Source organism: Callionymus lyra, chromosome 14 (genome assembly GCF_982586985.1).
Source record: "Callionymus lyra chromosome 14, fCalLyr1.hap1.1, whole genome shotgun sequence".
NCBI classification, from domain to species: Eukaryota; Metazoa; Chordata; class Actinopteri; order Syngnathiformes; family Callionymidae; genus Callionymus; species Callionymus lyra.
Genome location: NC_141831.1, coordinates 354,047 through 368,600, shown reverse-complemented (window position 1 = coordinate 368,600; position 14,554 = coordinate 354,047). Strand labels below are relative to the sequence as shown.

General features: G+C 41.3%; 1 protein-coding gene across 3 annotated transcripts in view; it reads left to right on the top strand.

Moving 5' to 3' along the window:
- The window catches only part of LOC148065618 (glutamate receptor 1-like), an 81,263-nt gene that overhangs the window by 62,029 nt on the left and 4,680 nt on the right, over positions 1 to 14,554 (top strand). Inside the window, exons 14-18 of one of the 3 annotated variants that reach the window (XR_015713334.1) lie at positions 2,061 to 2,259; positions 2,473 to 2,720; positions 5,184 to 5,298; positions 6,239 to 6,353; positions 12,979 to 13,111. Coding sequence is in view for 2 of the 3 variants with exons in the window: in XM_087807924.1 (XP_087664050.1) it covers positions 2,061 to 2,259; positions 2,473 to 2,720; positions 6,239 to 6,353; positions 12,979 to 13,113 (697 nt within the window). In the remaining variant the exon portion in view is untranslated. Of the gene's footprint in view, positions 1 to 2,060; positions 2,260 to 2,472; positions 2,721 to 5,183; positions 5,299 to 6,238; positions 6,354 to 12,978; positions 13,114 to 14,554 lie in introns of those variants that run through there. The other 2 variants (XM_087807924.1, XM_087807923.1) reach the window with 2 other exon arrangements.

The following is a 14,554-nucleotide window of genomic DNA, read 5'->3' as shown; positions in this document are numbered from 1 at the left end:
GTGAATGACAGTGAGTGACAGTGAGTGACAGTGAATGACAGTGAATGACAGTGAGTGACAGTGAGTGACAGTGAATGACAGTGAGTGACAGTGAGTGACAGTGAATGACAGTGAATGACAGTGAATGACAGTGAGTGACAGTGAGTGACAGTGAATGACAGTGAATGACAGTGAGTGACAGTGAATGACAGTGAGTGACAGTGAGTGACAGTTAATGACAGTGAATGACAGTGAATGACAGTGAGTGACAGTGAGTGACAGTGAATGACAGTGAGTGACAGTGAGTGACAGTGAATGACAGTGAGTGACAGTGAATGACAGTGAATGACAGTGAATGACAGTGAATGACAGTGAGTGACAGTGAATGACAGTGAGTGACAGTTAATGACAGTTAATGACAGTGAATGACAGTGAATGACAGTGAGTGACAGTGAATGACAGTGAGTGACAGTGAGTGACAGTGAGTGACAGTGAATGACAGTGAATGACAGTGAATGACAGTGAGTGACAGTGAATGACAGTGAGTGACAGTGAGTGACAGTGAATGACAGTGAGTGACAGTGAATGACAGTGAATGACAGTGAGTGACAGTGAGTGACAGTGAATGACAGTGAGTGACAGTGAGTGACAGTGAATGACAGTGAGTGACAGTGAGTGACAGTGAATGACAGTGAGTGACAGTGAATGACAGTGAATGACAGTGAGTGACAGTGAGTGACAGTGAATGACAGTGAGTGACAGTGAGTGACAGTGAATGACAGTGAGTGACAGTGAGTGACAGTGAATGACAGTGAGTGACAGTGAATGACAGTGAATGACAGTGAGTGACAGTGAATGACAGTGAATGACAGTGAATGACAGTGAGTGACAGTGAGTGACAGTGAGTGACAGTTAATGACAGTTAATGACAGTGAATGACAGTGAGTGACAGTGAATGACAGTGAGTGACAGTGAGTGACAGTGAATGACAGTGAGTGACAGTTAATGACAGTTAATGACAGTGAATGACAGTGAATGACAGTGAGTGACAGTGAATGACAGTGAGTGACAGTGAGTGACAGTGAATGACAGTGAATGACAGTGAATGACAGTGAATGACAGTGAATGACAGTGAGTGACAGTGAATGACAGTGAGTGACAGTGAGTGACAGTGAATGACAGTGAATGACAGTGAGTGACAGTGAGTGACAGTGAGTGACAGTGAATGACAGTGAATGACAGTGAGTGACAGTGAGTGACAGTGAATGACAGTGAATGACAGTGAATGACAGTGAGTGACAGTGAATGACAGTGAATGACAGTGAGTGACAGTGAGTGACAGGGAATGACAGTGAATGACAGTGAGTGACAGTGAATGACAGTGAATGACAGTGAGTGACAGTGAATGACAGTGAATGACAGTGAATGACAGTGAGTGACAGTTAATGACAGTTAATGACAGTGAGTGACAGTGAATGACAGTGAATGACAGTGAATGACAGTGAGTGACAGTGAATGACAGTGAATGACAGGGAATGACAGTGAATGACAGTGAGTGACAGTGAATGACAGTGAATGACAGTGAATGACAGGGAATGACAGTGAATGAAAGTGAGTGACAGTGAATGACAGTGAATGACAGTAAGTGACAGTGAGTGACAGTGAATGACAGTGAGTGACAGGGAATGACAGTGAATGACAGTGAGTGACAGTGAATGACAGTGAATGACAGTGAGTGACAGTGAATGACAGGGAATGACAGTGAATGACAGTGAGTGACAGTGAGTGACAGGGAATGACAGTGAATGACAGTGAGTGACAGTGAATGACAGTGAATGACAGTGAATGACAGTGAGTGACAGTGAATGACAGTGAATGACAGTGAATGACAGTGAATGACAGTGAGTGACAGTGAGTGACAGTGAGTGACAGGGAATGACAGTGAGTGACAGTGAATGACAGTGAATGACAGTGAGTGACAGTGAATGACAGTGAATGACAGTGAATGACAGTGAATGACAGTGAGTGACAGTTAATGACAGTTAATGACAGTGAGTGTTCACTCTCCTGCTCGTCTCCAGGTCTCTGTCCGGACGCATCGTGGGCGGCGTCTGGTGGTTCTTCACCCTCATCATCATCTCGTCCTACACCGCCAACCTCGCCGCCTTCCTGACCGTGGAGCGCATGGTGTCGCCCATCGAGGGCGCCGAGGACCTGGCCAAGCAGACGGAGATCGCCTACGGGACCCTGGACGGAGGGTCCACCAAAGAGTTCTTCAGGGTGAGTCGTGAGGGACACGCCCTTGTTCTGACCTTAACCGGGGTCTCAATGTCGTCTAACCTCGGGTTCCTTCAGTGTCAGAGTGTTGGTCCAGAGACACTTCTCTCTGCCCTGCTCAGAAGCTGCTTGGCTGCTTCAGTAGCATCAACGCTAGTGTTGACCCTCAGAGTATCTTCGCGTCACGAGTGATTGACAGCCCAGTGTTTCCTGCAGCGCTCCAAGATCGCCGTGTTCGAGAAGATGTGGTCGTACATGAAGAGCGCCGACCCGTCCGTGTTCGTCAAGAGCACACCTGACGGCGTGAGTCGGGTCAGGAAGTCCAAGGGCAAGTATGCGTACCTGCTGGAGTCGTCCATGAACGAGTACATCGAGCAGAGGAAACCCTGCGACACCATGAAGGTCGGAGGGAACCTGGACTCCAAGGGCTACGGCGTGGCCACACCCAAGGGCTCTCCTCTCAGGTACACCTGCGCTCACCTGTGTTTACTGACCTTGAGCAAGACGTGAATGTTTTCAAGTCTTTGTTGCGACAACTTTCTTTAGACTTGAAATCTTGATCTTTAAACTGAGACAGAAGAAGAATTTTTGTTGTGTGTCCGAATGTCACTTATTGTGTGTCTGTCTCTGTTGTGTGTCCGAGTGTCACTTATTGTGTGTCTGTCTCTGTTGTGTGTCCGAGTGTCACTTATTGTGTGTCTGTCTCTGTTGTGTGTCTGAGTGTCACTGTGTGTGTGTCTCTGTCTCTGTTGTGTGGCCGAGTGTCACTTTGTGTGTGTCTTTGTCTCTGTTGTGTGTCTGAGTGTCACTTATTGTGTGTCTGTCTCTGTCTTGCCTTCTAAACTTGTTAATTTGTGTGTTTCAGATGTTGTGTGTCTGTGTCGTGACTTACTAATGTGTTGATTTGTGTGTGTCAGATGTTGTGTGTCTGTGCTGGTCTTTCTCAAATGTTAATTTGTGTGTGTCAGATGTTTTGTGTCTGTGTCTTGCCTTCCTAACATGTTGATTTGTGTGTGTCAGATGTTGTGTGTCAACATCATGTGATTGTGTTTGGCTTCTGTTGACAAATTGTTCATGAAAATGTGACGTTTGTCAAACATTGTGAGTCGAAGGTTTGATTCTCAACATGATCAGAGTCTTGCTTCCTTCACTGGTGCCTCAGTGTCTTCTGTCCATCTGTCCATCTGTCCTTCTGTCCATCTGTCCATCTGTCCTTCTGTCCTTCTGTCCATCTGTCCATCTGTCCTTCTGTCCATCTGTCCATCTGTCCTTCTGTCCTTCTGTCCATCTGTCCTTCTGTCCTTCTGTCCATCTGTCCTTCTGTCCATCTGTCCATCTCTCCTTCTGTCCATCTGTCCTTCTGTCCATCTGTCCATCTGTCCATCTGTCCTTCTGTCCATCTGTCCATCTGTCCTTCTGTCCATCTCTCCTTCTGTCGATCTGTCCTTCTGTCCATCTGTCCTTCTGTCCATCTGTCCATCTCTCCTTCTGTCGATCTGTCCTTCTGTCCATCTGCCCATCTGTCCTTCTGTCCATCTGTCCATCTCTCCATCGTTCCATCTGTCCATCTGTCCATCTCTCCATCTGTCCATCTCTCCTTCTGTCCATCTATCCATCTGTCCATCTGTCCATCTGTCCATCTGTCCTTCTGTCCATCTGTCCATCTGTCCATCTGTCCTTCTGTCCATCTGTCCATCTGTCCTTCTGTCCATCTGTCCTTCTGTCCTTCTGTCCATCTGTCCTTCTGTCCATCTGTCCATCTGTCCTTCTGTCCTTCTGTCCATCTGTCCATCTGTCCTTCTGTCCATCTGTCCATCTGTCCTTCTGTCCATCTGTCCTTCTGTCCATCTGTCCTTCTCTCCTTCTGTCGATCTGTCCTTCTGTCCATCTGCCCATCTGTCCTTCTGTCCATCTGTCCATCTCTCCATCGTTCCATCTGTCCATCTGTCCATCTGTCCATCTGTCCATCTCTCCTTCTGTCCATCTGTCCATCTGTCCATCTGTCCATCTGTCCATCTGTCCTTCTGTCCATCTGTCCATCTGTCCATCTGTCCTTCTGTCCTTCTGTCCATCTGTCCTTCTGTCCATCTGTCCTTCTGTCCTTCTGTCCATCTGTCCTTCTGTCCATCTGTCCATCTGTCCTTCTGTCCATCTGCCCATCTGTCCTTCTGTCCTTCTGTCCATCTGTCCTTCTGTCCATCTGTCCATCTGTCCTTCTGTCCATCTGTCCATCTATCCATCTGTCCATCTGTCCATCTCTCCTTCTGTCCTTCTGTCCATCTGTCCATCTGTCCTTCTGTCCTTCTGCCCATCTGTCCTTCTGTCCATCTGTCCATCTCTCCATCTCTCCATCTGTCCATCTCTCCTTCTGTCCATCTATCCATCTGTCCATCTGTCCATCTGTCCTTCTGTCCATCTGTCCATCTGTCCATCTCTCCTTCTGTCCATCTGTCCATCTGTCCATCTCTCCTTATGTCCATCTATCCATCTGTCCATCTGTCCATCTGTCCTTCTGTCCATCTGTCCATCTATCCATCTGTCCATCTGTCCATCTCTCCTTCTGTCCTTCTGTCCATCTGTCCATCTGTCCATCTATCCATCTGTCCATCTGTCCATCTGTCCTTCTGTCCATCTGTCCATCTCTCCTTCTGTCCTTCTGTCCATCTCTCCATCTGTCCTTCTGTCCATCTGTCCATCTGTCCTTCTGTCCATCTATCCATCCGTCCTTCTGTCCATCTGTTGTCTCTTCTTCTGTTGTGTTCCTCGTACGATCACCAGGTTTAAACACTAAAAGTAATAAACACACTGAAATGATTTGATGGCCGACTCTCATGAAGGCAAACAACACATGTGATCATCTGGTCATGCTTGAGTGACAGCTGCCTGTCAAAGATGCTGTGATGTTCCTCTCACTCTATCGTCCGTAGAAACCCAGTAAACTTGGCAGTGTTAAAACTGAACGAGCAGGGCCTGTTGGACAAATTGAAAAACAGATGGTGGTATGACAAGGGCGAGTGCGGCATCGGGGGAGGGGACTCCAAGGTCAGATCAACGTGACCCCTCGACGGGTAACGGAAGGCTTTGGCTCAGAGGGGTAACCGGCACCACGACCTTTGTTGAAGTACCACCAAAATGACCCCTTTTCATGAGGGAGAGAAGATCAAGAACCTGCTGGTCTGAGGGATATTTTAGAAGAAACTGTGACCTTGTTGAAGGTCAAGCGAGTCACGTGACCTTATCGAAGGTCAAGCGAGTCATGTGACCTTGTCGAAGGCAAAGCGAGTCACGTGACCTTGTCGAAGGCCAATTGAGTCACGTGACCTTGTCGAAGGTCAAGCGAGTCACGTGACCTTGTTGAAAGTCAAGTGACTCACGGGACCTTGTTGAAGGTCAAGTGACTCACGTGACCTTGTTGAAGGTCAAGTGACTCACGTGACCTTGTTGAAGGTCAAGCAAGTCACGTGACCTTGTTGAAGGTCAAGCAAGTCACGTGACCTCGTTGAAGGTCAAGGGAGCCACGTGACCTTGTTGAAGGTCAAGCGAGTCATGTAACCTTCTCAAGTCATGCTAGCTAACAATGGTAAACATGAGTAAACGAGTGTAAAACACAAATATATTTTGATGTAATATTTCATGTATTTGAAACCTAAACGTTTCCAAAACCTTACGTTTATATTTGTATCAAATGATCAACAGTTTCGTACATATTCACACAAGGTTTGTCACACAGAGTCATGAACAACAGACGACTGTTGATTCAACACGCTGCTCATGAATCATCAGAACTTGATAGTATCCTTCAGACCAGTGGTATCGTGCCGGTTACCCGAAGTGATAGAATAATACACATCTCGCAGGTCAGGAGGTCAAGATGGAGTATTAACACAAATCACTTTGATCTGCTGTTTCTGCTGCTTTTCTCTGTGTGTCGAGAAAATAACATAAGATAACATGAGTCGTGATGTTATTTATGTTATTCTAGAATCCCAGTAAATCTAGCCGTTCTGAAGCTCAATGAACAGGCCGTCTTAGACAAGTTGAAAAACAAGTGGTGGTATGACAAGGGCGAGTGCGGACACAAGGACGCCAACAGAAAGGTCAGTCCACCTGAGGACGAGGTCATGTGATCAGTGTGTTCCCCGACACCCTTGTAAGTCTCACACACACACACACACACGGCGACGCACTCTGAAGACCCACAACATCTCAGGTGTTGAACATTTGTGTCACAAATCAATCAAACACGTGATGATTTGTGACAAAAGAAATGTTGTCGAAGGAACTGAACGTGTCGAGAGCAGAGTAAACACACAACACACTACTGTTACTAAAGTTACAATCACACACAACACACTACTGTTACTAAAGTTACAATCACACACAACACACTACTGTTACTAAAGTTACAATCACACACAACACACTACTGTTACTAAAGTTACAATCACACACAACACACTACTGTTACTGAAGTTACAATCACACACAACACACTACTGTTACTAAAGTTACAATCACACACAACACACTACAGTTACTAAAGTTACAATCACACACAACACACTACTGTTACTAAAGTTACAATCACACACAACACACTACTGTTACTAAAGTTACAATCACACACAACACACTACTGTTACTAAAGTTACAATCACACACAAAACACTACTGTTACTAAAGTTACAATCACACACAACACACTACTGTTACTAAAGTTACAATCAGACACAACACAATACTGTTACTAAAGTTACAATCACACACAACACACTACTGTTACTAAAGTTACAATCACACACAACACACTACTGTTACTAAAGTTACAATCACACACAACACACTACTGTTACTAAAGTTACAATCACACACAACACACTACTGTTACTAAAGTTACAATCACACACAACACACTACTGTTACTAAAGTTACAATCACACACAACACACTACTGTTACTAAAGTTACAATCACACACAACACACTACTGTTACTAAAGTTACAATCACACACAACACACTACTGTTACTAAAGTTACAATCACACACAACACACTACTGTTACTAAAGTTACAATCACACACAACACACTACTGTTACTAAAGTTACAATCACACACAACACACTACTGTTACTAAAGTTACAATCACACACAACACACTACTGTTACTAAAGTTACAATCACACACAACACACTACTGTTACTAAAGTTACAATCACACACAAAACACTACTGTTACTAAAGTTACAATCACACACAACACACTACTGTTACTAAAGTTACAATCACACACAACACACTACTGTTACTAAAGTTACAATCACACACAACACACTACTGTTACTAAAGTTACAATCACACACAACACACTACTGTTACTAAAGTTACAATCACACACAACACACTACTGTTACTAAAGTTACAATCACACACAACACACTACTGTTACTAAAGTTACAATCACACACAAAACACTACTGTTACTAAAGTTACAATCACACACAACACACTACTGTTACTAAAGTTACAATCACACACAACACACTACTGTTACTAAAGTTACAATCACACACAACACACTACTGTTACTAAAGTTACAATCACACACAACACACTACTGTTACTGAAGTTACGATCACACACAACAAACTACTGTTACTAAAGTTACAATCACACACAACACACTACTGTTACTGAAGTTACAATCACACACAACACACTACTGTTACTAAAGTTACAATCACACACAACACACTACTGTTACTGAAGTTACGATCACACACAACACACAACAAACTACTGTTACTTAAGTTACGATCACACATAACACACAACAAACTACTGCTACTGAAGTTACGATCACACACAACACACAACAAACTACTGTTACTTAAGTTACAATCACACACAACACACTACTGTTACTTAAGTTACAATCACACACAACACACAACACACTACCGTTACTTAAGTTACAATCACACACAACACACTACTGTTACTAAAGTTACAATCACACACAACACACTACTGTTACTTAAGTTACAATCACACACAACACACTACTGTTACTGAAGTTACAATCACACACAACACACAACAAACTACTGTTACTTAAGTTACGATCACACATAACACACAACAAACTACTGTTACTTAAGTTACAATCACACACAACACACTACTGTTACTTAAGTTACAATCACACACAACACACAACACACTACTGTTACTTAAGTTACAATCACACACAACACACTACTGTTACTTAAGTTACAATCACACACAACACACAACACACTACCGTTACTTAAGTTACAATCACACACAACACACTACTGTTACTAAAGTTACAATCACACACAACACACTACTGTTACTAAAGTTACAATCACACACAACACACTACTGTTACTAAAGTTACAATCACACACAACACACTACTGTTACTAAAGTTACAATCACACACAACACACTACTGTTACTAAAGTTACAATCACACACAACACACTACTGTTACTAAAGTTACAATCACACACAACACACTACTGTTACTAAAGTTACAATCACACACAACACACTACTGTTACTAAAGTTACAATCACACACAACACACTACTGTTGCTAAAGTTACAATCACAGACAACACACTACTGTTACTAAAGTTACAATCACACACAAAACACTACTGTTACTAAAGTTACAATCACACACAACACACTACTGTTACTAAAGTTACAATCACACACAACACACTACTGTTACTAAAGTTACAATCACACACAACACACTACTGTTACTAAAGTTACAATCACACACAACACACTACTGTTACTAAAGTTACAATCACACACAACACACTACTGTTACTAAAGTTACAATCACACACAACACACTACTGTTGCTAAAGTTACAATCACAGACAACACACTACTGTTACTAAAGTTACAATCACACACAAAACACTACTGTTACTAAAGTTACAATCACACACAACACACTACTGTTACTAAAGTTACAATCACACACAACACACTACTGTTACTGAAGTTACGATCACACACAACAAACTACTGTTACTAAAGTTACAATCACACACAACACACTACTGTTACTGAAGTTACAATCACACACAACACACTACTGTTACTAAAGTTACAATCACACACAACACACTACTGTTACTGAAGTTACGATCACACACAACACACAACAAACTACTGTTACTTAAGTTACGATCACACATAACACACAACAAACTACTGCTACTGAAGTTACGATCACACACAACACACAACAAACTACTGTTACTTAAGTTACAATCACACACAACACACTACTGTTACTTAAGTTACAATCACACACAACACACAACACACTACCGTTACTTAAGTTACAATCACACACAACACACTACTGTTACTAAAGTTACAATCACACACAACACACTACTGTTACTTAAGTTACAATCACACACAACACACTACTGTTACTGAAGTTTCAATCACACACAACACACAACAAACTACTGTTACTTAAGTTACGATCACACATAACACACAACAAACTACTGCTACTGAAGATACAATCACACACAACACACAACAAACTACTGTTACTGAAGTTACGATCACACACAACACACAACAAACAACTGTTACTTAAGTTACGATCACACATAACACACAACAAACAACTGTTACTTAAGTTACAATCACACACAACAAACAACTGTTACTTAAGTTACGATCACACATAACACACAACAAACAACTGTTACTTAAGTTACAATCACACACAACAAACTACTGTTACTTAAGTTACGATCACACATAACACACAACAAACAACTGTTACTTAAGTTACAATCACACACAACAAACAACTGTTACTTAAGTTACAATCACACACAACAAACAACTGTTACTTAAGTTACAATCACACACAACACACAACTGTTACTTAAGTTACAATCACACACAACACACTACTGTTACTGAAGTTACGATCACACACAACAAACTACTGTTACTAAAGTTACAATCAATCACACACAACACACAACAAACTACTGTTACTAAAGTTACAATCACACACAACACACAACAAACTACTGTTACTTAAGTTACGATCACACATAACACACAACAAACAACTGTTACTTAAGTTACAATGACACACAACAAACAACTGTTACTTAAGTTACAATCACACACAACACACAACTGTTACTTAAGTTACAATCACACACAACACACTACTGTTACTAAAGTTACAATCAGACACAACACACTACTGTTACTAAAGTTACAATCACACACAACACACAACAAACTACTGTTACTTAAGTTACGATCACACACAACACACTACTGTTACTAAAGTTACAATCAGACACAACACACTACTGTTACTAAAGTTACAATCACACACAACACACAACAAACTACTGTTACTTAAGTTACGATCACACATAACACACAACAAACAACTGTTACTTAAGTTACAATCACACACAACAAACAACTGTTACTTAAGTTACAATCACACACAACAAACTACTGTTACTAAAGTTACAATCACACACAACACACAACAAACTACTGTTACTTAAGTTACGATCACACATAACACACAACAAACAACTGTTACTTAAGTTACGATCACACATAACACACAACAAACAACTGTTACTTAAGTTACAATCACACACAACAAACAACTGTTACTTAAGTTACAATCACACACAACAAACTACTGTTACTAAAGTTACAATCACACACAACACACAACAAACTACTGTTACTTAAGTTACGATCACACATAACACACAACAAACAACTGTTACTTAAGTTACAATCACACACAACAAACAACTGTTACTTAAGTTACAATCACACACAACAAACTACTGTTACTAAAGTTACAATCACACACAACACACAACAAACTACTGTTACTTAAGTTACGATCACACATAACACACAACAAACAACTGTTACTTAAGTTACAATCACACACAACAAACAACTGTTACTTAAGTTACAATCACACACAACAAACTACTGTTACTAAAGTTACATCACACACAACAAACAACTGTTACTTAAGTTACAATCACACACAACAAACTACTGTTACTAAAGTTACAATGACACACAACAAACAACTGTTACTTAAGTTACAATCACACACAACACACAACTGTTACTTAAGTTACAATCACACACAACAAACTACTGTTACTAAAGTTACAATCACACACAACACACAACAAACTACTGTTACTTAAGTTACGATCACACATAACACACAACAAACAACTGTTACTTAAGTTACAATCACACACAACAAACTACTGTTACTAAAGTTACATCACACACAACAAACAACTGTTACTTAAGTTACAATCACACACAACAAACAACTGTTACTAAAGTTACAATGACACACAACAAACAACTGTTACTTAAGTTACAATCACACACAACACACAACTGTTACTTAAGTTACAATCACACACAACACACAACTGTTACTTAAGTTACAATCACACACAGTCTTCAGAGTGTGACGCGAGTGTTGAACGTCAATCATTCGTGTCGTTCTTCAACTGATCGTCAGCGACGCACAATCTGACAAATGTGACTTTTTACCAAACGTTTCCATGGCGACGACAAGAGTCGTGAACAAATGAAATTCTCATCAATTTAACCAGAAACAAAGGTTTGTTTTAACATCAAAATCATCCAAACATTTGATCATAAAAACTGATCAAAGAAAAGAATTAAACTCACTTCCAATGACTTTATTGATTATTTAACCATTAACTGCTTAAAAGATGTAAAAAGTCAGATTTTCAGATTTGTTTGTTAGTGGCTGCAGACACACTCACACACACACACACACACACACACACACACACACACACACACACACACACACATGAACACACATGAACACACATGAACACACACACACACACACACACACACACACACACACACACTCACACACACACACACACACACACACACACACTCACACACACACACACACACACTCACACACACACACACACACTCACACACACACACACACACACACACACACACACTCACACACACACACACACACACACACATGAACACACACACACACACACACACACACACACATGAACACACACACACACACACACACACACACACACACACATGAACACACACACACTCACACACACACACACACACACACACACACATGAACACACACACTCACACACACACACACACACACACACACACATGAACACACACACACACACACACACAGACATGAACACACACACACACATGAACACACACATACACACACACACACACACACACATGAACACACACACAATAAACGATATAATAAACTAATCAATCTGGTCAACAAGTTGACAGGAGGTCAAAGGTCACTCAGGACTGTGCATGACTCTGCATGTTTTCGTGTTTAAGCTTCAATTCTTTAATCTTTTGATCTCTTTTTCATTATTAAAGATACGAGAGAAGATCATTTATATTTGTGTCATTAATGTCTGAACTAAAATGATTTCTTTAAAACCTTCTCGAGGTTTTGTTCAGAATATTTGTGATTTTAAATTTGACGACGTCATCGTTTAACCTTCTGAGAAGATCTGACCCGTCGCTCTAACTCCACCCGTCTGCTCCGCCAGGACAAAACAAGCGCTCTCTCTCTGAGCAATGTGGCCGGAGTCTTCTACATCCTGATCGGGGGTCTGGGTCTGGCCATGCTCGTGGCTCTGGTGGAGTTCTGCTACAAGTCTCGCATCGAGTCCAGAAGGATGAAGGTGAGAAGGTTCTGAAGGTTCTGAAGGTTCTTAATGTGAGAAGGTTCTGAAGGTTCTGTATGTGAGAAGGTTCTGAAGGTTCTTAATGTGAGAAGGTTCTGAAGGTACTTAATGTGAGAAGGTTCTGAAGGTACTTAATGTGAGAAGGTTCTGAAGGTTCTGAATGTGAGAAGGTTCTGAAGGCTCTTAATCTGAGAAGGTTCTGAAGGTTCTGAATGTGTGAAGGTTCTGAAGGTTCTGAATGTGAGAAGGTTCTGAAGGTTCTGTATGTGAGAAGGTTCTGAAGGTTCTTAATGTGAGGAGGTTCTGAAGGTACTTAATGTGAGAAGGTTCTGAAGGTTCTGAATGTGAGAAGGTTATGAAGGTGCTTAATGTGAGAAGGTTCTGAAGGTTATGAATGTGAGAAGGTTATGAAGGTTCTGAAGGTTCTTAATGTGAGAAGGTTCTGAAGGGTATCACGTGAGAAGGTTCTGAATGTGAGAAGGTTCTGAAGGTCCTTAATGTGAGAAGGTTCTGAAGGTCTTTAATGTGAGAAGGTTCTGAAGGCTCTTAATGTGAGAAGGTTCTGAAGGTTCTGAATGTGAGAAGGTTCTGAAGGTTCTGAATGTGAGAAGGTTCTGAAGGTTCTGTATGTGAGAAGGTTCTGAAGGTTCTTAATGTGAGGAGGTTCTGAAGGTACTTAATGTGAGAAGGTTCTGAAGGTTCTGAATGTGAGAAGGTTATGAAGGTACTTAATGTGAGAAGGTTCTGAAGGTTATGAATGTGAGAAGGTTATGAAGGTTCTGAAGGTTCTTAATGTGAGAAGGTTCTGAAGGGTATCACGTGAGAAGGTTCTGAATGTGAGAAGGTTCTGAAGGTCCTTAATGTGAGAAGGTTCTGAAGGTCTTTAATGTGAGAAGGTTCTGAAGGCTCTTAATGTGAGAAGGTTCTGAAGGTTCTGAATGTGAGAAGGTTCTGAAGGTTCTGAATGTGAGAAGGTTCTGAAGGTTCTGTATGTGAGAAGGTTCTGAAGGTTCTTAATGTGAGGAGGTTCTGAAGGTACTTAATGTGAGAAGGTTCTGAAGGTTCTGTTTGTGAGAAGGTTCTGAAGGGTATCACGTGAGAAGGTTCTGAATGTGAGAAGGTTATGAAGGTTCTGAAGGTTATTAATGTGTGAAGGTTCTGAAGGATATTAATGTGTGAAGGTTCTGAAGGTTCTGTTTGTGAGAAGGTTCTGAAGGGTATCACGTGAGAAGGTTCTGAATGTGAGAAGGTTATGAAGGTTCTGAAGGTTATTAATGTGTGAAGGTTCTGAAGGTTATTAATGTGTGAAGGTTCTGAAGGTTATGTTTGTGAGAAGGTTCTGAAGGTTCTTAATGTGAGAAGGTTCTGAAGGTTCTTAATGTGAGAAGGTTCTGAAGGTAGAAGCGAATTGTAGACGAGGAACAAGAGAATCAAACCT